Source organism: Mytilus edulis, chromosome 7 (genome assembly GCF_963676685.1).
Source record: "Mytilus edulis chromosome 7, xbMytEdul2.2, whole genome shotgun sequence".
Taxonomy (NCBI): Eukaryota; Metazoa; Mollusca; class Bivalvia; order Mytilida; family Mytilidae; genus Mytilus; species Mytilus edulis.
In genome coordinates, this window is record NC_092350.1 from 43206135 (window position 1) to 43229870 (window position 23736).

A 23736-nucleotide genomic window follows, 5' to 3' on the forward strand; every position below is an offset into this window, starting at 1 on the left:
ACATTTGGTTTCTAATGCCTTGATATTTATTCTTTAAACAATATCAAACCCCTCATATTTGATGTTGGTCCTGTGGCTGAATATATTGTTGTTAGTATCCCTTTCTTCTTTTTTTTCTTCTCATTATGTTGTGTTTGTTTTCTTTGTACTTATGATTTTCGAATGCCTCTGGTTCTTGCACTTTTATTCCATGTGATGTCGCCGTCACAAAATCTAATATTACAAAAACTGTTCTTTCAGACCTGACAAAGAAATGTGGATCGGTATGGTTTGGGACACAGCAAACCAGGTTCATAAATGGCTGGATGGAGAAGTTGTGTCTTGGGCTCCATGGTCAGGTAAAGAGCCTAACTGTATGAGTCCGTCGTCAGTGAATTGTTCCTTTCAAGAAGAAAACTACGTCCGTATGACAACGTCATATGAGTTTAAATCTCATGTAAAGTCAAGGTTATATGATGTACTTTGTGAAGGTAATCAAAATTGTCAAAAGTCTGAATAAAATCACTCGATCGTGTCTTGTTCATTGTGGAAGGCCGCTCTGTGACATACACAGTTACTAAAATCCGATTTTGGAAAAAGTAAGGGTTATTATACAACTGTCTCCCAATTTTACGCAATAAGTATGTGGCTCAAAATGCCATTTTGATTACATTGAATTATTTCGGTATAAATAATAGGAAATTTCGGATACATGTGAATGAGACAAGCCAACAACACAACGACACAAATAACTTAGGTAAACAAAGTCTTCAACAATAGACAAATATCTATACAATACTAGAACACACCCGCGAAATCGCGGGAATATACAGCTTGTGAACTGTTGTAGGATCATTTTTTTGTAAAAGATATTATTTATGGAGAATTTCATTAAAGGTATCAAGGGCCTTTCCCTATTTCCAAAGTCAGATATGTATTTCCTTTCTGTTAAATTCAATTATTTTCGTGTTTCTGGCCTCAGATCACAATTATTCTTTTTCTTTGCTACAATGCATCTCTTGGTAAAAGTCAAATTAAATAAAAAAAAAAATTGCACCTCTTCAAACATGAAATAAATATAACTTCTTATAATTATATATAGACCACTTATTGGTAATATTATTAATAAAATATGCTTCTAGGAACATCCATCGTTGCTTTTTCTTTTGAGAGCCTTATTAACATGCCAATAGTAGGATATAAATCTTGTATAAATGACTCAGACCGACTAAGGCTTATTTGAGGGATAGTCGGAGGGGTCCTGATCCCGAAATACCGGGCTCAAAAACATGAAATCCCGAGATGCAGAATTTAAAGAAATTCATATTCCGAAATCCCGAAATCGAAAAATATACTCCCGGATCCCGTAAGGATCAATCCCCAAATCCCGAGCTTAAAACACCCGATCCCGACGTCCCGAAATAGGTCCTGCCTCCCTCTAGTCTCTACCCTTCAAATCACTTCTTTCACTTTCAACAGTAAATTTGTATGCCCCATTTTTGGGCATTATGTTTTCTAGTCTGTGCATCCGTGCGTTCGTTCGTTCGTCCGTCCATCTGTCTCGCTTCAGGCGAAGTTTTTGGTCGAGGTAGTTTTTGATGAAGTTGAAGTCCAATCAACTCGAGACTTAGTAAATACTAGAACACAACCGTGATATCGCGGGTCCGTGACTGAATTAAAGTATATTAGTATGCGCAAGCCTTATTTTAGTATTAGTATTTTCATCTGATAAAGTCATGCCGATTATAAGATACACAGTTTTCTCTGCTTTCAAATCTTTCTGTTTGAACCCGTCGAACTGGAACTTATCAATTATTGGTAATATTAATTATTTGGAAAACAAAAGGTCCTGGAATGGAGTATTTTTTAATCAACAGCATTGTCCTATATTAGTTATAAATAAAGTTGAATTCTTTGATTCGCTGTTTTACGTCATGCCCGCTCACAAATTGAAAACTGTACCTATACGCCTTATTTTTAGTCCAGATTTTTAGTATTCGTATTGTTATCTTAGAAAGTCTTACTGATTAAAATACTACAATAGGTAACAATTTGACAATGATTGAATTTAGTAGTGTCAACCCTGTGATTATGACCCGTGTATATAGCATAATCCTAAATACGCCGTTTGGTGGTGCGCCTGTCAGATGCGGAACGTACATATAAGGTAATCGGCACGGGACGTTTGCGCTTTTTCATAGGACATTTGCGCTTTTTTTAGTGGACACTTGCGCTTCAAAACATAGGACATTTGCGCTTTTTAAAAATGGACATTTGCGCTTTTTACATATGACATTTGCGCTTTTTTATATATATATATATCTATGACTTCCCTCCTCTTTTATCCGGGCTTTAAACGTTTAAAATTCATCTCATAGCACATTGTTGATATGTGTTTAAAAGTTTATGTACAGCTCAAAGTAAACATTCTTAATAAAATAAAATCAAGTACTGTCACCACAATTACAGGTCAGTGTTAGCTTGATATTTGAAGCCCAATGAGTGAACAAATCTTGCTCTTGTTATCTGTCCTGATTGGTACTTAGTACGTAACTTGGCCCACATTTCAAATAAATGATTGAGTTTCTCCTTCCCACTTCAGTTGTACATTCCTTGTATTCTTTAGAGAGACATAATGCTTGAATTTTTCACCACCAGGCTTGGGACAGATTGAAACGGCAGCACTTCAAGAGAGCTGATGGAAATAAATTTCTAACAACAACCATAACTTTAAAATCCATGATCAAGACTGTGTAAATGTGAACTATTAAACTAATGACAAATATAAGTTAAATTTATTTACGTAATGATAACTTTTCATTAAGATTATAGGTAGTCGACTATAGGTAAAAAGCGCAAATGTCCGATCAATTTAATACAGGTGAATCAAAATTAAAAGCGCAAATGTCCATACTATTTGAAGCGCAAATGTCCTATCATTTTACAGGTAAAAAAGCGCAAACGTCCTGTGCCAAGGTAATAGGTAACAGGTGACTATACTATATATTGGTATCGGTATCGGACTCGACCCGGAACTTCTTAATTATTGGCAATATTAATTACGTGGAAAACAAAAGGGCCTGGAGTGGTATATTTTTTAATCTGCACCTTTGTACTATATTAGTTATATATAAAGTTGTATTCCTTGATTCGTCGTTTTTACGTGATGACGGCTGACACATTGGACCTCGTTATTTTAGTATTATAGATATTGACGATGTGGCACCCGTGTACTATGGACACATTCTTGTTTCCACATGTTTTACTTATTTTAATATATATGCAACTGGAATGACCCCTTAAATAGTAAACATTTCAAAGAAAATAGTAGACAGAATACAGAGAGACTCTATTTATTATTAAAGTAGTATAATTTTAGTTTACATGTAGATATTTAAAACGCGGAAAATAAGTGTCTTCTCTAGGAGGTATAATAATTGTGGTTCTTGCTATCTAATCACCATGATATGTAGAACGCTCTGATTGGCCTATTTTATTATCTATCATACGATTGGTTGTTCTTATACATGTATGTTTCAAACCGAAAGTCTTATTTATGACTAAAAGTCAGTCTGATGACGGAATCAATATGCGGACTCCTTTGGTGTCAGACCACCAATTAAAAATCCCTATCTGTTCAACCAAATTTTGCAATTTTCACAGCTTTCTAAATATTTTACCTTAAGTTTAACTTCATAGAAACCAGGTATATCCTTAATTGTACATGTATCAGCTTTCTACATGCCAATTTTCACCATACCTTTAAAGCCTTCTAACAAAATAACTGACCTTCAAACAGAGGTACTCCAAAATAAAAACCTGGTTTTCTGGAAATCTAAAATTAGTATACTATGGAGCGCATTAATCCTCAATTTTTAATGCAAACTCATAGACAAGTAAATTTTGACTCAAAATGATCTAGATATATTTCTCTTTCAACAAAAGTTTCATTTCTGCGAATTTGTTGGTTAGTTTAAGTAAACAACTTGAGGACATCAAAAGAACAATTTTGTGTCAGAGTAGGGCTACTTTTACGTTCTAAATTGTAGGGAGTAATTGGTGGTCTGACACCTTTTTTGTCGTATTTCTCCAAAAAAACGAAATCTGAATAATCATATCAATAGATGACAAATGCTAATATGCATGTTACCTATAGAACACAGAGGCATGATGCTTAATTTATCGTGCATGAAAGGAAGAGAAGCGACACACAAAATGAGGTCTTCTCGTTTAATAATAGTATAGATAGATGTCAAGCTCTTAATCTCCATGAGTCTATATATCGCACTTATGTTAAAATAAAAAAGAAAACTTTCAGATTATGAAAAATCTTAAGCTGCATGAATGAAGACCGTTGTAAGCATTTTAATGCATGCATTTAATGAGAGAAAAATTATGGGGTCTTATGAAAGAAGAAACGTTGCTTTTTCGATTTTTCATTGTTATTAATTTGATAAAAAATTGGAACCTTTACCCAATTTCTAACAGTGTCCATCATAAATAGTACACCAATGTGAACATCCACAAAAATAATTATCGTATAATTTTCGTATAATTATAAGCTATAAAGGTATTCAGTGGGACAAAATATAAAACAAGTAAATAAAGAAAACCAACGATATGAATTATACTTAACTACTGTACAAAAAAAACAAATATAACAGTTAGTAACCAAAGACCACAACTGAATAACAGTTAGAGACAAATTCATCGAAAAATGCGATTGGGATTGACATATGATAATCATATAGATAAAAGAAAATGTGGTATGAGTGCCAATAAGACAACTCTAGATCTCCATCCATGTCACAATTTGTAAAAGTAAAATGGTTAAAGTACGGTCTTCAACATGGAGCCTTAGCTCACACCGAACAAGCAAGGCTATAAAGGACTCCAAAAATGACTAGTGAAAAACCGTTCAAACGGGAAAACCAAACCAATGTTTGCGAGCACTCAACCATAACCCCAACTAGGGACATTGGTGTTACAATACAACAGAACTTGAGAAGAACTAACTTAGAAGTCTTTTTAAAGTGGATTTACTCGTTAGATCGTTACAAAGCACAAATAATACATTACAAATATAACAAAATACCAGTCTGAGAGTGCTCGCCTTTACCAGAGACATATAAAATAATGTATTATATGTTTTTGCCTTTACTTGCAGCCTTCTTTCAACTTTTCAGCTAAAATGTGTATAAGTAAACATGTCACTTTGTAAAATGCCAAAGAATAAGAATCGACATTGTTATAAAACAAATACGTTCATACATGGATAGTAATTCATATTTTGTTATCAATAAACTATTTGAAATAAAATCAATGTTACTATTGCCGATAAAGACAATGTTCATGGAACCTAATAACTAAAATACGGTGCTTAATTGTCTTTGATAAATTTTATGCATGAATGTATTTAAAGGAATAATCAGAGTACTAGTATATTGACCGTATTTTAATTAACGAGCTCTTTTAATAATAAAAACTATCATCTTAAAATTGCTATTATAAAAAAACATTTGTTACGGAATTTCTATAGCCAAATTTCCAACTAAATCTGTGCGTATATGAAGGAATTTAGTAGAAGTTTTAAGTATTTTGTTGTAAATAAACTCATCATAGATACCAGGATTCAAATTTGTATTAACACCAGACGCGCGTTTCGTATACAAAAGACTCATCAGTGACGCTCGAATCCAAAAAAAGTTAAAAAGACCAAATAAAGTACGTAACTAAATCCTTTATGTATCAGATATACACAGAGAACGTTTGATCAGATTTATAGATAAGGTTTGTTGAACTATAGAACACCAGAATGTTCAAACACTAGCATGACGAACGAGTTTGGGAAATAAACACACCCAAAGAAATGACATAATATAAGGAATTAGAACATTTGTATATTTATTTTACAGTCCCTGTAGTGACTACCACAGCGCATATTGTTCAGGTATTTACATAATTTATGTGTATTGTAAAATTAAAGTTACGTATTGTATTAACAACTAAACGTATTGAAATAAGAGCATGCATGATAAAAAGTTACTGTCCCTCTGTAAAAAATATTTTGATACTAAATTTGATGAAAAAAATATTCTGGTGAAGAAAAAAAAATTCTAAATGCAGTTTTCCCCGATACCTTATAGTGTTAAATTTTGAAAAAAAAATAACTTGATTGATAGCGTCGAAAAACGAAATTAATTTGTTTACGCTTTGCGCGAAAAAAAAATCTGACTCAGAAAAAAAAACATTATCCTCCCCTTTTTTGAAGTTCAAGGTTGCCATGGCTCACTTATGACTAAGTTTATATTTATATTTGTAGGAATCAGACAGCAAACTATCCTTGATTGTCATTATTGGGTTGTCTGCTGGTTTCGGAGGCTTTTTCATGTTGTGTTGCATGTGCTGCTTTTTGTGGAAGTTTCTATGCGGAAGTAAAGATGACAACAAGATCGAGCACACACCGGAAGTAAATGAGGTTACTGTGGATACAACTGAGCAAATGAAACTTGACAATCCATGGATGAAACAAGAGGAAATAAGCTTCTGTTTACGTCAGAATTACGTCTTTGATTTGCCTAATGAGATTGTTGGTAAAAGACACAAATACATCAAATAAAAATGATAGAAATATGTTGTCAATATATAAAATAAATCTTAGAAATCTGTTTTTAGACTAGATTGATATGGATGTCTGTTTAGTGTGGCAGATTTAAATCCTATTTTATAGCTAGTCCGATATGAACATGAACCCTTCTTAGTCTGAACCAACTTCTTTTTGGTGAAAATTCCAGTGGAAAATTATAAATTGACAGGAATTTTCACCGCATGAACTGGTGAAAATCGCCATATACAGTTGTGTAATTTGTTTTCACCACCGCTGCTGGTGGAAGATGATTATTCCAGGGAATGTGATTATGTTATTGAATGTCAAGATTTGTCTTGAAGGACGTGATTGTCTATGTTTAGCGCTATAAAAACGGGTTCAATCCCCCATTTTCTACATTTGAAAATGCCTTTACCAAGTCAGGAATAAGACAGTTGTTGTCCATTCGTTTGATGTGTTTTATCATTTGATTAGGGACTTTCCGTTTTGAATTTTCCTCGAAGTTCAGTTTTTTTGTGTGTTTACTTTTTTTTAGCATACTTCAAATAAAAAAATGTATTTTGAAGAATTATGTAATAGTGTTACAGCTAAGGTTGAAACTCCCTAAGACAAAGTTGAACTTCGACGGTTTTGACTGATCAAATTATGTCATTTTGGTTGTGTGCGCTCCGACGTTTTATATTTTTGCAATCTAATTAAAATATTGATCTCTGATTACGTTATACTACTCATATGTAGTATAACGTAATCAGAGATCAATATTTTAATTAGATTGTGTAGTATAACGTAATCAGAGATCAATATTTTAATTAGATTGATATTTTTGTTTTTTTCAAACTTTCGGTCTCGGGGGTACCTATTCTAAAACACGTGTTTTACGCATGGCAAACATATTATACGTTCTAATTATCTTTAAAAAGGTTTAAGTGTTATTTTTGAATATTATACAAAAATGATCGATAAAATCGCATCAGTTTTGTCATCAAGTTAGGATCTAATAAGATATAGTATTTTGATAGGTGTCAGGGAATTATAAACCACTTCTTCTTAGGTAGTCGTACTTTACATTGATTTATTTTCAACAATAGAGAACTCAATTGAATGGGCTTTGCTCATGGTTGAAGACCGTACGATGACCTATAGTTGTTAATATCTGTGTCATTTGGTCTCTTGTGAAGATTTGTGACGTCTAATTGGCATTCATACCGGATCTTTTTTATATCAACCGTCGAAAATTTTAAACGACCAAAGTGTCGATTTAAACCTTAAATTTAACAATATTATTTTACAATATTCCGATTTAAAGTCTATTTTACTTCAGAACATTTAAAAACGACGAGGCGGTGTCGAGACCTTTTAATTTTTTTTAACTGTCATTGACAGGCACAAAAAAAAACACATCACAACCACGAGCGTTTTTTAAAGTTGTTTGTGTATTTGCTTGTATTCTCTTCGTGTCTGGACTCTTTATATGAGTACAAAACAAAGCCAACTTACTTAAACACCTCATACCGAATAGTAAGATATAAAAATACTAACATAACAAAATATTTAACCATTCACACAAGAAAAGCAACGGCCTGATTTGTGACAAAACAATCAACACATATATATATATCAGACAGCAAGCATGCATCAACTTCACTGACTTAGAGACAGGCTCCTGTCTTATAAATGGAACATACGCAACGTGGCGGGGATAAATAATATATGTGTGTCAGAGCGCTCACCCCTCCCCTTTAACCCGGGAGAGTGCCTGTGATGTAAACATCAATAACAATAAAAAGAAGAACAGACTGTAAAGATGAAAAGTTAAAAATGAATTGACTTATCAGATTTGCTGTTCAAAAAGAAATAACATAAATCATCGGTCGTCCAACTGTCTATATCAATCTGCTCAGCTCTTAATAAAACTCCATATCACGGCTTTGTGACGTCAAATAAGTTGACCTGGCCTTAATAACTTTGACCCGGACATATCAACGACGTCATAATGTTTGAACCGACGTTGATAAGTTTGACCCGAACTTATCAAGTCAACTTCCGGTTGCTGGTGAAACTAAGACAATACTTCCAAAAGACGCAAATACAGCCCGATAAATCGATTATCAGGTTATCGGCATATAAATATTGTAAAATATCAGCTGCTCGACATAATATGAAGGCTTTTTGATCTCGTTCGCTGCGCTTACTCGACAAAAAGCTTCACATTATGTCTCGCAGCTGATATTTTACGATATCAACATGCAGACAACCTGATAATCGGTACGCAAAGCATCACAAACCTCACAAGATGTATGCTCCATATGATGGGGCGATGGATAGTTGCTAATATTAAGTTCGCAAAAGGAAAGCTGAAATCCTCTCTAGTGTCGTACGTTTTTGTTCTCAACCGACCTTCATTTTGATGTCATTTTCTAGATCTGAGGCAAACTTAATTAAATCTGTGATATCCTTTATTTTAAGTTGATTCGATGTTAAATGCGTTGAACATAGTCATACATCAGTTTCCTGTTCAGTGTGCAGTAGGTAATAGTTTAGTCTAAATTTTGTCTACATTTATTTTTATATGGTTTAATGTTAACTGTAATGCTCAGGCGACATCCAGTACATTGTAATATTCTATTAAGTTCATTGTGTTAATTTAACTCTTTTGTTTTGCATTTTCATTTTAAATGCTGCTTTGCATGTATTGAAAGTATATTTGCGATGATGTTTTTGCTTAATTCCAACTTGAGGAAGTTTAAATAAGGTGTAAGTTACCTAAGAGAGAAAGATAGAGAGAAAGATGGTAAAAAATATGATTAACAGAGGAAACTGTTATAAAAGTACAAAATAGAGAATGATATATAGACTTAGAAATGAAGACCCCCTCCAAAATCCGGTTAGTAACAGTATTAAAATCTGAACATTTTATAAACGGCCCATTATAAGCATACAACCAAGAGAAAAGACGGATTCGCTCAATCTTAAAGTTACATATTCCTTCACAGAAAATACCCAAATACAGATATAAAGAGAGATAACTCTAACTTGGTTTAATATCTTCAAAATGTAGTTATTGTACATACTGTTAAATTAAAATAAAACTTGAGTATCCATGCAATAACACTATCTGACATAAACTCCAAGGGTGACACGGGAATAGAAGTATGGTCACCATTGGTCTTCCTCCGACCGGTAGTAAACCCTTACTTCCTTTGTTTTCTTATGGAAAATTGTCCATTGACAACAAACATACCACAGCATCTACTTTATATAAGTATTGTATAAATTACAACGTATTTTGGTGATCTTGCAAAATGATCGTTATCCCGAAAATCGTAAACATATTTTCATATCTTAAAAGGGGACAAGAAGGGCTCCATTAACAGGCCAATAAATAAGATTACAGTTAATTTAAAAAATAAATAAAAAAGGGGTATTTTTTTCTCTCATAATAACAGTAAACAGATTCACAACAATGTCAATTTCAAGAAAGCAGACAACAGTTAATTAGTCACTAACAGTACAGCATCAATGATCTTGAATATATGCCACTTTTAACTAAAATATAAAGGCACAGAACCAGGACATAGGAGCACAGAACCAGGACCGTTTTTCTAGTATCACCAGCACAGCGTCAGGACAATTCCGTTTAACGAACTTGCACGACTTTTGCAATATAATATTGTTGTAATATACTTTGCATGGTACTTATGACGCATCAGAGAAAAATTAAGCAACAAAACAGTCCGCGTTTTATTGCCGTTCTGATACAATGTAAACAAACCCACCAGCACAGAATCAGGACCCACCAGCACCTGACAGGACCAAATCACCAGCACAGAACGTTCTCTCGCAAGACAACCATACCCACCGTGAGATTTGACTTTTTAATTCAGTGTTTTTAAGTGAATTTTCAAGAACACACCAATACAATAGCATTTGATTGGTTTTATCAGACATATCATACAAAGTATCATATATGTCTCGAATATTACCATTCTGTACTAGTATAGAAAGTCCCTGTTCGGGTTCATTTATTTTAAATTGTACCCGGCGTTTTAAAATATTCGTTTGTGACCCCCTAAGCCTGAATAATGTATTAACAGTTTATATATATGGGTCATTTTCAAAAAATGTCGAATTTTGAAATTGAAAAAATTATTAAAAGTTACTTGTTCAAACAACCCTCTACATAAGCAAATCAAAACAAACAGTACTTTAAGAACAACATATTAAAAGATGCAATCTTAATGATGTCATACAAAAATATGTTGAAACATTTTTTGATCGGTGGTACATTATTTTGTCTATCCTGTTACCATTTTCAAAAGAAATTTTGGGTTATTAAGAAAAGGTTTAGATAAAATGTTAAGCTTGTTTTACGTAGACAATTAGATGGTTTTCAAGAGAATAAACTTCTATATATATTCATTCTGTAATATAATAGATTATTTGCCAATTTAAAAGGTTGTACTGAAAAATGCCTCTAAAAATTGGTTTTCAAAGGTTGTAAAAATTACCACCAGTAATGCAAGTCTAAGATAGCAATATATATTGTTCGGCATTTTTTCACCCTTTCAAATGAACCCAACATAAAGTAAATCCCTCATAAGTTAGTTTACCTTTCTCTATATTTCATTGGTAACAGGAACGTACGTTTTTGATATATTACTATATAAAAGTCTATCCTGTTACCTTTTTGTCTATCCTGTTACCGATATCAGTATTGCACCTGCGAATGCTTAATTGGGAAGATTAATACGTTATAACCTTAAGATGACTTCAAACAACGAAATATTTCATTCGTTTTGCACCTATATGTTAAGATAAAAAAATTAACGACGTTTTTGTCTACAATTGTCTATCCTGTTACTGTAACCATAGCAACCATAGTAACAGGATAGACATAACAGGATAGACAAATTTCTTCGTTTTTGATTGCTGTTGTGAAATAACTACTCCCTTTGGTGAAGTGATTACGTTTTTCTATTGTGAATTTGGTTTCCAACACGTTATTGCACTTTTTACAAGTATACTGTTGGTGTATTTAATCAAAATTGGTGGTAACAGCATAGACATGAAAAAAAGTACGCTATATTTTTTTCACTAAATTTCTTGAAATTTCTTTTCTCTACACTGTCGTTCAAGAAACGAGGCGTTTTAAATGTAAAGATTACTTTGCACTTTTGAGATCAACACTGACTGATTCAATATTCATAGGGAGAATAATTTCACGGCTGATTTAAGTAGCGGTAACAGGAAAGACATGAACCTCCTGTACGCAGATTCAATTTAGTTTGTAGATAATATGTTACATACAATGATATAGAAGCTACGATTTTTCGTTAGAGTAATATTAAACGTTCTTAAAAAGTCCCTTTTGCAGATATCAAGGCGATCAGAAAATCGCAAAAAAATCATTTGAAATGTGTTTTTCTGACACTGTACGCAGACAAATACCCCCAAAATGGGTCTTAAATGCAGTTTAATCTTATCAAAATAGATGTAAGGTGTGTTTATTATTAATGTTCTGAATCACAAATCCGACAAGCTTTCATTTAAACCATTACAACTGAAATTTCCATTAGAAATAAAAAAGTTAGCATGGGTGTACTGAAAATTCGACATTTTTTGAAATAGGTATAAATCACAGGCATTTGTCTCTGAAAAAAACCTATATACCTTTTAAAATATATTACTGATTAATGTAACACTATATTTAAGTATAGAGATTTTTTTCAGAGACAAGTGCTTGTGGACTTTATATAATATATAATATAGAGAGAGAGAGCAGAATGAACTTCTGATAAAAAACGGTTTTAATCTTAATAATGTTTTAAATAATTCTTTATTACTTTAACACTCTGAAATACAGTTTTCTTATCTTTAGTCATCCTATCTATATTTGTTACGCGATACAATTTTCCTTTTGCATCCTCACTATTTTTATCTCATAAAAGTAAGTGGGAGGTCACCGGAACAGCCAAAAGGTATTTTCCCAACTTTTCAAACATGGCGGCTGATCTACTTCGGGAGCGACTCCCTGCACACCTGAGCATAGGTGTCACAAGAGACGGAAGAGTTTTCTTTGTTGAGTAAGTTTTCTGTAAAGAAGGTCCATGTTAATCGTTTCAATCTGACATTTTATTCAATATTGGCGTCACTTGATTGTTTACACTACCTTCCTTAAAGTTTTTCACACCTGTTTGTTTTGTTTATGTTGACAGTGACCGAATTCAGACCACATCATGGCTTCATCCGAGAACGGGACAGCCAGTCAAAACGGGTCATAGACAAATTGAAGGTAAATATGCAAATAAAATAAACAAAATTTAATACCTAACATGCACATTTTTGTAGAGAAATGGCGGGAGATTCCCATTAGTAATGATTCACATGTATATATACATGTAATAGTCATCGTTTGGACGTTCACTCATCAACTTGTCAAACCAAGAATGTACATGCTTGCACATCTTAAAACATGACACATTACCATATATAATCTATGCTCTAACCATATTTATATGTAGCTCTATTTTGTTTATACAATCCAGGATGAACTAACAATATTTTGATTGTAGTCTAATTTTAATAATAATCTATGTAAAAATATGTTATATTTTGAAAATATTTTTATTTTGAATATTACTCAGCTTTGAATTCATTCCAAATGCAACAAGTGTCTAAGATATAGCAATTTTGAAAAAATCTGATCCCTAACCACCCTTCCCCCTCTCAAAACAAATAACTGTATACATTATGACTCATTGATTGATAAATTGTTGTCAAAGTAAAATTACTGTAAGTCATCAATTTTAGTTTACTTAACATTTTTTTAACACCCAAATCTTCCTACAAAATAAGATTGTGTTATTTCCTAGTTGATCTGTATTTAGACATCAATCTATTGTCATGATTCTGCCTCAGCAAAATGATAGGTTTTAACTATGAGCCACTACCCCTGTCTTCATCATTCTTCATATTCATAATTCAATTATACATGTACAAGTATATATGATTTTATCAGAATGACATAGAATAACAAAACACTATCCAACCCATAAAAAAGGAAATACCAAATCTGTAATAAGGAGATACAAACTAAAATGTCTGTTCAAAAAATTTAAGATTTGAATTCTTACTTTATTAGCCAAAGACCAATTAACCATAAGAAGATAGAGGCAAATTCCTTTATTAATACTACATTTTTGTACATGTACATGTATTTAAAATTCCTCAATCTGGACTTGAATTGATGCACCTTGAAGGCTCCAGAGGTCATACTGACTTGTAATGATTTCATATTATTATAGGTGATGTGCTTAGAATGTAAATATGCCATTTAAATATGTTAGAAATAAAATATTTTAAATTGTAAATATTTTTTATTAGGTTATTTAACAAATAACAACACAAATACCAGCTGTACATACCATTTAGGTAATTTGACCTACAATATGACAAATTAAGCCTTTTATCTAGAAAATTATACCCAGGTGATTGATTGTGGTGATACATCATATTTTTTGCAATCATTACCTTCCAGATCAATTAGATTTTATTAATCTATAAGGTATTTCTTTTTACTGAAAATATATATACGTCCTTTGAGCTTTATGGACCAGCAATAGGTTGTAATTTAGGTTGGATTGGTCGATCCGACATATCTGCTTGATCAGGATTCGTTACTATCCGAGCTCCCCTACCACCACGCCCACGTGTTCTAGTAGATTTTGATGGCATGACTGTATTGTTTCGCAGTGAGAACGTGATGATCCTAGAAAGATCTTGATAAGTGTAGTGAGGTCGCAGAATAAGCGCAGTGAGAATGTGGTATAATCGTAGCGGGATCGTTGTAGTAACTAATGAGGACGCAGTAGCATCGTGAAAGCAACGAAAATTTACATTTTCATACCGCGACCTCACCACGTTCTGAATTTATTTTAGATCGTGGTGTGATCGTGGTCTAATGGGACTGGGGCTTTAGCTGTATCAGATATTTTGTCAGTGGGGTTCTGATCTCAGACACTAAGGAATTTTTGAGTGTACATGTGAGTCCAAGGAATTGTCAACTTTTGCCTGGCTAGTCCAGTAGTGAAATGAAACAAATAAGATTGCTACATAATTTGATTATCAAAAGCAAACCATTAAAGGTCAAAGTTCGGCGCTCTGACAACACAGAGTCTTGGCTCAAGAAACTGCAAGCTGTAAAGGGCCCAAAAATGACTTAGTGTCAGTAAGTTTAAATTTTGTAGATTGTGACTATATCTATATTTGCCACATTGAAACTAAATTAAACTGATATTGATGCTTTAATTGAAGATGTGCAGATACAGTACATACATGTAGATGCACATTGAAAAAAAAACTTTATTAGTTTCTAGACTGACATCAGCTTATTTTTCAATGTAGGCTATATACAATGATATACATGATTGTATATATAATATATCTAAATAATAAGTATGAACACAGATTGATTCATATATAATTGGATTACAATAAAAGAGGATTGAATTTATGTATTTATGACCTATTTTGACATTTCAAGTGTTTTTATAACAGTTTATGGATTTGCCCTACCCTGATCAGAATTTAATCCTTAGATAAAAATTTATTGTGATTACAGTTAAAATAGCCTTTATAACTTTCTAAAAATCAATAGATATATCTATGTAGGAATGTTGTTAGGAAATTTGATTTTTGAGTGTAAAGAATGCACAAAATGCATTCAAAACACTAGTGTTACTGGCTTTGTAGCTACATGTGTGTATGTTCAGGCCTATCTCTACCGTAGGGAAGAGAAACAAAATAGCACAGTAAGGCAAAGGCTCTGAAGATCCTATTTACATGTATGTTCATGATTAAGAAATATATTATGATATATACTCAGATATTTATGCCCCTGCCACTAATGCTCCGTATCAAGATATTGAAAAATATAATACCTACCCATGTTAAAATGAGCATAGAGCATGGCATGAAAGAATTATTACCTGCTCTTGTCTCAAATCCATGACAGGAGTATTAGGGAGAGACTGTCATAAAGGTGATTGACGGAGGGAAGGACAATTATTTGGTTTATCAAAGGGTTTTGTTTTTATTTTACCCTAGTCTTGCAAAACTCTCTTGGTACAATGTATCTTTTTATGCATTGAATCTGTCCAGAAGTCTACAATTGGTATCATGACATAGTCCATATTTTTATAAAGCCATTTAATAATTTTTGTCACATCAAAATTAAATCATAGTTTTGTATGTACAGGTTACTGATGTTTAAATTGTATTTGTGAAGAATTTAAATTGACACAAAAACTTTAATATTTAAAAAATGTTGAACTTAGTAGGTCTCCATAAAAATGACTGTAATTTTTGTCAATTAACCATTGAATAGGAGAGTTAACCAATATTACTGACTATTGTACAAGTCTCTCCTTTTCAGAAGAAAAGTTTTGTTAGTAATTTTAAACAAGTGTCAGTATATTTGAGTAGTTGATTACCTAGGACCATTCAGAAGTAAATTTACAGGGTGATAATTGATTAAGAATGTTGATTATTATCTGAACATTTTTACAAGCCTAATGTACTTAATGAAAGTGTAGAACTCTGATCATGATCTTCCATCAGATAAAAAAACTTTGTAGTGATTTTGTGAAACCTATTGCAGGGGCGGATCCAGCCATTCTAAAAAGGGGGGGGGGGGGGGTCCCAACATAGGATAAAGGGGGGTTTCAACTATATGTCCCCATTCAAATGCATTGATCAGCAAAAAAAAGGGGGGTCCCAACCTCCGGAACCCTTCCCCTGGATCCGCCACTGGAATGCTAGTAGATAACGTTTTACATTTTTACAGTTCTAAGCCACAATGATAGATTTTAACTACCATTAAGTATGTGGACATCAGAAAAGAAAAAAAAAATCTTCATCCCTTCAATACTATCAAGGCTATTCTGATTATATTTGTGGTTTAAATTAAGAAAAATATATGGTGTACATATACATTGTATATATAGTATTCTGATTAAATGTGGTTTAACTTAGGACAAATATTTGTTGTGTAATTGCAAACATTTATGTTTCAGTTAAGTTAGGTTGAACTGTACATGTAGTCACGGTCTGATCTCATGGAACTATAATTATATTATAAATTTGGTTAACCTACAGCCCAGACACATGAAAGTAAACCAAGTAATTTGCTACATTATAATAATAGTAATTAATATCAGCATGGCATACATATTAAATGTCTTAAATAACATAATAATTTAGTTTTCTCTTTAGAATTTCTTTTGCAGTATAATGTGGTCTATATTTATAAAATAAAACAAGACATCACAATAAGTGTCAGATCAGATCCATGCCTTTCAAAAAGGGGGAAGTCAAAACAATTTTAAGTAGTAGGCAATATTGGAAGCAAAAATAAACCACTCTTTTTGGCTTTAAAGAGGCCTGGTCTGTTGGTACATCAACAGAGGCGGATTTAGAGGGGGGCTGGGCCCCCCCTTTTTGGGAAAAAATTTGGTTGCTTATATAGGGAATCACTGAAGTGTGACTGGAGCGGGCCCCCTCTTAGGTCAGTCAGTGGGCCCCCACTTATGAAAATTTCTGGATCCACCACTGATCAAAAACATTTTTCATAACCAGACAAAGCATGTTTATTATGTTTATTATAGGATTGAAATATAAAACTCTTAAATGTAATCGTTATTAATTTGTAACAATTTGGTAGTCTATAGAAATTTAAAAGTATACATGCAACGGTATTGATTAAATCATTGAATCAGCGGAAATGATAACTGCCAAAATATTCAATGAAAATCGCCAAATTTTACACTCACAAAAAATAACCCGCTATATGGTATGAGGTAATTGAAAACATCAATAAGACAGTAACCAAACAATAAAATAGGTGTACACGAATGAGACAGCAACCAAACAGGAAAATATAAGGTGTACACCAATGAGACAGCAACCAAACAGGAAAATATGAGGTGTACATCAATGAGACAGCAACCAAACAAGAAATATGAGGTGTACAACAATGAGACAGCAACCAAACAAGAAATATGAGGTATACACCAATGAGACAGCAACCAAACAAGAAATATGAGGTGTACAACAATGAGACAGCAACCAAACACGAAAATATAAGGTGTACACCAATGAGACAGCAACCAAACAAGAAAATTTGAGGTGTACACCAATGAGACAGCAACTAAACAAGAAAATATGAGGTGTACACCAATGAGACAGCAACCAAACAGGAAAATATGAGGTGTACACCAATGAGACAGCAACCAAACAAGAAAATATGAGGTGTACAACAATGAGACAGCAACCAAACAAGAAATATGAGGTGTACAACAATGAGACAGCAACCAAACACGAAAATATAAGGTGTACACCAATGAGACAGCAACCAAACAGGAAAATATGAGGTGTACATCAATGAGACAGCAACTAAACAAGAAAATATGAGGTGTACATCAATGAGACAGCAACCAAACAAGAAATATGAGGTGTACATCAATGAGACAGCAACCAAACACGAAAATTTGAGGTGTACACCAATGAGACAGCAACTAAACAAGAAAATATGAGGTGTACACCAATGAGACAGCAACCAAATATCAGCTAAATCACCACTTACTAAGTTAGTCTAGTTGGATTTTTTTTAACAGAAAATATGAAAGATCTACCATCAATACTGAAATCCTTGTTTATAAGAGAAACATACATGAAGTGAAAAATACACTCAGAGATAAGACCAAAGACATAAGAACCATAATCAAAATTCTTCACTTGGAAGTAGAATTAGACAGAAATCACTAAATAGTTTTTATGGCTAGCAGGTTTTGACTGTTACCATCCAAAATCATACATAAACTATTATTGTCGGTAAATCTTCAGGAAGTTTTTGGTTGTTTCCATGCATTAAGTACTTGTAAATTCGATATATATGACATTCTTTTTCAACTTTACCTTAAAGTAAATTCTTCCTATGAGTTGTTTTTTATCATCATTAGATAATGCAGGTCACCACCACTTGTTTAAGCACAGATTATGTAGATACATGTACAAATATAAAGATAGTCTTTAAAGTGTTATTACCACATGTGTTTCCTTCCATAGGGCAGAGGGTTCAGTTTGAAGGAAATAAGAAATTTATTAAAATATTTTTTTTAGGCTTCATTGTATTTATTTATTAAATTGCTGATTATACTCTTATTACAATGTATATAATTATTTTACTAGACCCTTGATTTGCACAAACTTAGGTGTTATACCTAAAACCTGATATCAAGAGTGTTACCCTGGACTGTCCATCCTTTTGTTAGTCTTTCCTAACCATTTTGGATTCCACACCCTAACTTAAGTTTGCCTCATGCAAATATTATGAAAATCTTACACAATGTTGAGAATCAAACTGGCAGACATAGTTTTAATTTGGACAGTGATCAGAGTCACTCATTGTTCTTGTTATGCTCCTTTATAACTTGAAAAACTTGCAAATGTTCTGGTTTGACACACTTGACTTTAACATAAATTTATTCGTCAAAATTTTGTAAAACTCATACACATTGTGAAGAACTAAAACTCACAGACAGAGTTCCAAATTAGGCAGTAAGTCACTAACTGTTCTAGAGATATGCCCCTTTATAACTTTTGTAAATTTATTGCCTCATGCAAATTTGATTATTTACACAATGCTAAGAATCACAACACAGACTGAGTACAAATTTTGGCAGTGTTTCTTTTACTGTTATAGAGTTGTGCCCCTTATATAATGACTTGGAAAATATCAAATTTTTTGGTTGCTGCATTCTAACTTACTCTTTTCACATCCAAATTTTATGAAACTCACACACAATGCTAAGGACTACAATACATAGACAGAGTTTAAATTTGGGCAGAGCTTGAATCTTTTCTATTTTAGAAATATGTCCCCTTTTAACTTTGAAAATTGCAAAGCTTGAACAAGACATTTGTGTTCCTCACACAAATTTGAAAGTCTTCTTGAGATAGATTTAGATTAGTCAACTCTTGTCATCCTGTTGTAAATCTTATTTGGTAATATCATAAGTTAGTACATTAATTCTTGTATTTGTTAGAGTTGTTCTGAGTTTCGAAAGTAAAAAGCTCCATTTGAAATGAATGTTATATACATGTATGCATCTAATAAATTTTGTCAATAGAATAAGATTTGTGTAGTTTTTCAATACAGAAGAATAAAAAGTGTGCTTACATTATATACATGTATAAAGAAATAAGATAAACATTGAAAGTATTTTACAGTGTTTTCCTTACATATTTCTAAACATATGTTTTAAAGGGTAAGTCGAATGACTTAATGAGTGGTGTTCTTAAAGATTTAAAGCTTGGTTGTACATGTACAATAGACCACTTTCGAGTTCATCCGTCACCGGAAAAAACTCGTCAATTATACGTGCCTTTATGACGTCATTTACCAGATAGAGGGGGTCGCCTGTATCCCTGCACTATTTACGTTCATCAAGCGTCTTGGTGATCGTCATTGTGCAGGATAAACTAGAAATAATGGTTGTTCTGTAGGTACTTAATGACAATTCCCTAATGACATCAATGCTGATTGTCAATTTTGAGAATTCAATTTGTCGTATAATTTGTACAATATAGAATTATAGTTTTCCAACCACTCGCTCAACATTGGAATGGAAGTGACGACGCCCCTTAACGCACAAATGATGTTCACTAAAACCAGAGTTTTTGACGGAAATGCATCGAACTCGAAAGTTGTCTTGAATTTCACTGAAAGATAGTGAGAAAATCTATTACTAAAATAATGGTGGATAAAAATTAATGTGGTGTGGTCCTTCATAAAAAAAAGTGTTACAAATTTACACTAATTTGAGGAAAAAACTATTCCAGTAAAAAAATAAACTTATACATATGTATTGTCATACAGAATCTGGTTGTAAGGGGGATAACTCTTATTCAACTTTGAACTATGGAGGATTAAATGCATTTGTGTACATGCATGCATAATGCACAAATGAATATTGAACTGGAAATAAAATCCAAAATGAAAATACAATACTAAAAGTCTGCATGTACAACTGTTGCATAAGTACATGTAGTTGGAATAACTACAGTACGTATAATGAGTAATACAGTTAATAAATATTTTTGTTTTATATAGGTGCTCAAGGCTGGGAGCAGGCAGTTACCCCAGAAGGTGCTATATATTATATTGAGTGAGTATTACAGTGAATAATGGATTTTCAAACATTTTATCTATAATGGAACTGTCTCATTGTATACAATATTTACAGGTGGATAGTTTTAATGAAGATGAAGTTGAGTATACCCTTATATAATTCAGTGCTGAGTATTATTAAATGCCAATTAAATTTCTAAGGATTTTGATCAAAAATTATTTTAAGAAGTAAACTTCTCTCTGTTTAGAAAATCGGTTTACCTGCTTGTCATTTAAGAGCCTAAGATATCTGTTGACCAACTTGGTGCAAGTTAAGGTGTTGGTTAATTTTGTCTGAAGATTAATAATGACAAACATTGACGATTTTGTGTTTTAATGTGTCATTATAAAATAAAGCACAAATTTAAGGGATCTCAATGACTGTTTATGATTGGGTACTACCATCTTTAACATATAGGGGTGATCCGATAAGTAAAACTGTAGTAGGGAGTTATTCATGATTTAGAAAGTTGTTTTTAATGGTTTGAATTCTGTAACTGATTTTAAAAGTTCTTCTTTCATTTATTATCCATCAAGTTTATCACATACATGTGTAAATGTAAATTTATGTAAATTCAAAATAAATAAGCGTTTTTATTCATCTACATGAATAACCAGTGAAAAAGCAATGGATGTTTTCTACCAGGCATCCTCTTTTAATTTGTTGGCTTGAAGTTGTCTCTACCAATAAGCTAAATTTATTAAAGTCAAGTCTTAAAAAATAAAATTCAACATAGAATTTTAAATTCAATATGTTATGACATGTATGAGAGCCCTGTGTAAGGTTTAACTTTGTGATTCATACTTTGTTTACTTCTTTTTCAAATACCTTTGCAGTTTGAATTATATATAAGGTACAAGTAAATGGTTTTGCAGTAGAAAATGAACAAAAAGTACCAAAAAAATTGTAACAAATTAGTTACATTGTTTGTACATACTAGTATAAGAACTAAGATATTTATGATAGCTGTGAAATGTCTGGTATATAGAATAATAAGAATAAGAATATTTATTATTCCAATCAAGGGCCCTTGATGGGAAGCATAACATGTATACATAAAACAATACATCATGATTTGTATATATATTTCTAAGTTTAATAGTACATGTATAGTAATATTAAGCAAGCACAGCAGATCGACAATGTTTGTTGACATTGAAACACGTAGTAAAACTGAGAGGAACTATAAATTATACTTTGTTTTAAAAAAGAACCAAACAAATTTTGTTTTTAAACAAATCAAACATCAGGAAGACTTATTACAATCTCTTTTAAAGATAATAAATTAGATAAAACTATTACTTCCTTCAAGTTTATTGTAATTATTTTCAATTGTGCCTCAGAAAGGGTTATAATGACAATTGTCTTAAAATTAACAGGCCCAATTTTTTGGTCAATCAATTAATACACAAGGGTCTATAATTTACATTCAAAATTTTATTTTTAAGATTCATTCAACTCTATAACTTAAAATTTTGGGGAATAAAAGTTTTAACTAGAGTTATGGCCCTTTGCACAGCACTTGAATGATTTTTTTAAAAATCCTAAATTATTATGTAATTGAAGGGCAAATAGATTATTTAAATTTGAAGATAAGTTGTGCACCGGTGTTTACGAACTTGAGAAAAAGTTATTTATTACTGAACCAGCTATGAAGTGAAAAGGAAATAAAATATCTGGTTTCCTTTACAAATATGAAAAAAGATATGTTAATTAGCTTGATTGACGTGAGAAACTTATTTACATAACAATAAAAACAAACGTAAAAATATAATACCATATTTAAAGTTTAGATGATCACTAAGTTATTATCTCTCATGGAATTATGTTAACAATTGTTTATTGTGAATGTGTATCTGCTAGTTAAATAGCTTAACCCAGGTGTATGACAGTTCTTGGGGCTGTAAACGGGATAACTGTGAAATCTTATAATTAAATGAAGACAGTTACTGTGACATCTTTTGTCGGAATTTTAAGTTGTTACTGGTTTGGTGAGTTTTAAAAAGTTAAGATTAAGACTTTGATTATTAAGGCTCTCTGTTTGAATGATGAATGAGGTTTTGTTAAGCGAAGATTTCAATTTAAACTTGTTTGGATAAAATTGATTTATTTCATTTTGAACCCATTTTGTACCAAATTTAAAATGACGAATTGGGAGTTTTAGATTAGTGGAGAGTTTGTCAATGAACATTTGACTTTATTGCATGCTTGGAAATATAAAATTGGATATCTATCATTGACCTCGCGACTCTGGGAAAAATATTTACCTGATGGTAAGTTCATTTTACCCAATTTGAACCTGTAAACTTTATCTATTTAAATAAAAAACATTTAAAATAGTTAATGATAATAAATATCTTAAAACTTCAAAGAAAAATTTAAAGCATTTAAATGCACATTAAAATGGGGACTTTTTAAAAGTTCAAACCTTGACATAAACTGATAAATATTTTTAAGTGGAAATTTCAAGATGTGATACATATTATTTGTGTGAAGGGGTGATGATCTATTCTTAATAGTTTTATGTATGGTCCATTTGAAATGACTTCTGTTGCTTAAAATGAAATACAAAATTTTAAATATTTTTTAAGTTGCTTGAAAGCAAATTGATCTTGAATTTATAAGACATTTTATGTATTATGATAATAGCTGTCTACGGATGAACATTGAAATTAGGTAAAATATTAAAAATATTCATAGCTTTCATTCTTATGAAAAAAAATATATATAATTTATGAATAGTTTGTCTTTCCCTCTAGAATTTCTATTGGGATGATGAGAATAGAATGAAGAACTGTTGTTAGATTAAAACAGTATAAATGAAATTATTTCATCAATGCATATATATGCAATTGCTTTATTTAACAACTCCCTGGTACACAAGTTTTTAACAAGTTTTGCTTTTAAAAGTCAAATGGTTAA

General features: G+C 32.1%; 2 protein-coding genes across 2 annotated transcripts in view; both read left to right on the top strand.

Moving 5' to 3' along the window:
• Positions 1–376: 376 nt before the first annotated feature.
• On the top strand, positions 377–6650 carry LOC139482881 (uncharacterized). The gene is made up of 3 exons (XM_071266912.1): positions 377–470; positions 5895–5929; positions 6302–6650. Exons 1-3 carry the CDS (start codon positions 407–409, stop codon positions 6596–6598), a joined length of 396 nt encoding a protein of 131 aa, XP_071123013.1. The 5' UTR covers positions 377–406; the 3' UTR covers positions 6599–6650.
• A 5904-nt stretch (positions 6651–12554) lies between these two features.
• The window catches only part of LOC139481533 (pleckstrin homology domain-containing family A member 7-like), a 34872-nt gene continuing 23690 nt past the window's right edge, over positions 12555–23736 (top strand). Inside the window, exons 1-3 of the mRNA XM_071264937.1 lie at positions 12555–12669; positions 12802–12878; positions 20757–20811. Of these exons, the coding sequence (XP_071121038.1) occupies positions 12587–12669; positions 12802–12878; positions 20757–20811 (215 nt within the window). The 5' untranslated portion in view covers positions 12555–12586. The remainder of the gene's footprint in view (positions 12670–12801; positions 12879–20756; positions 20812–23736) is intronic.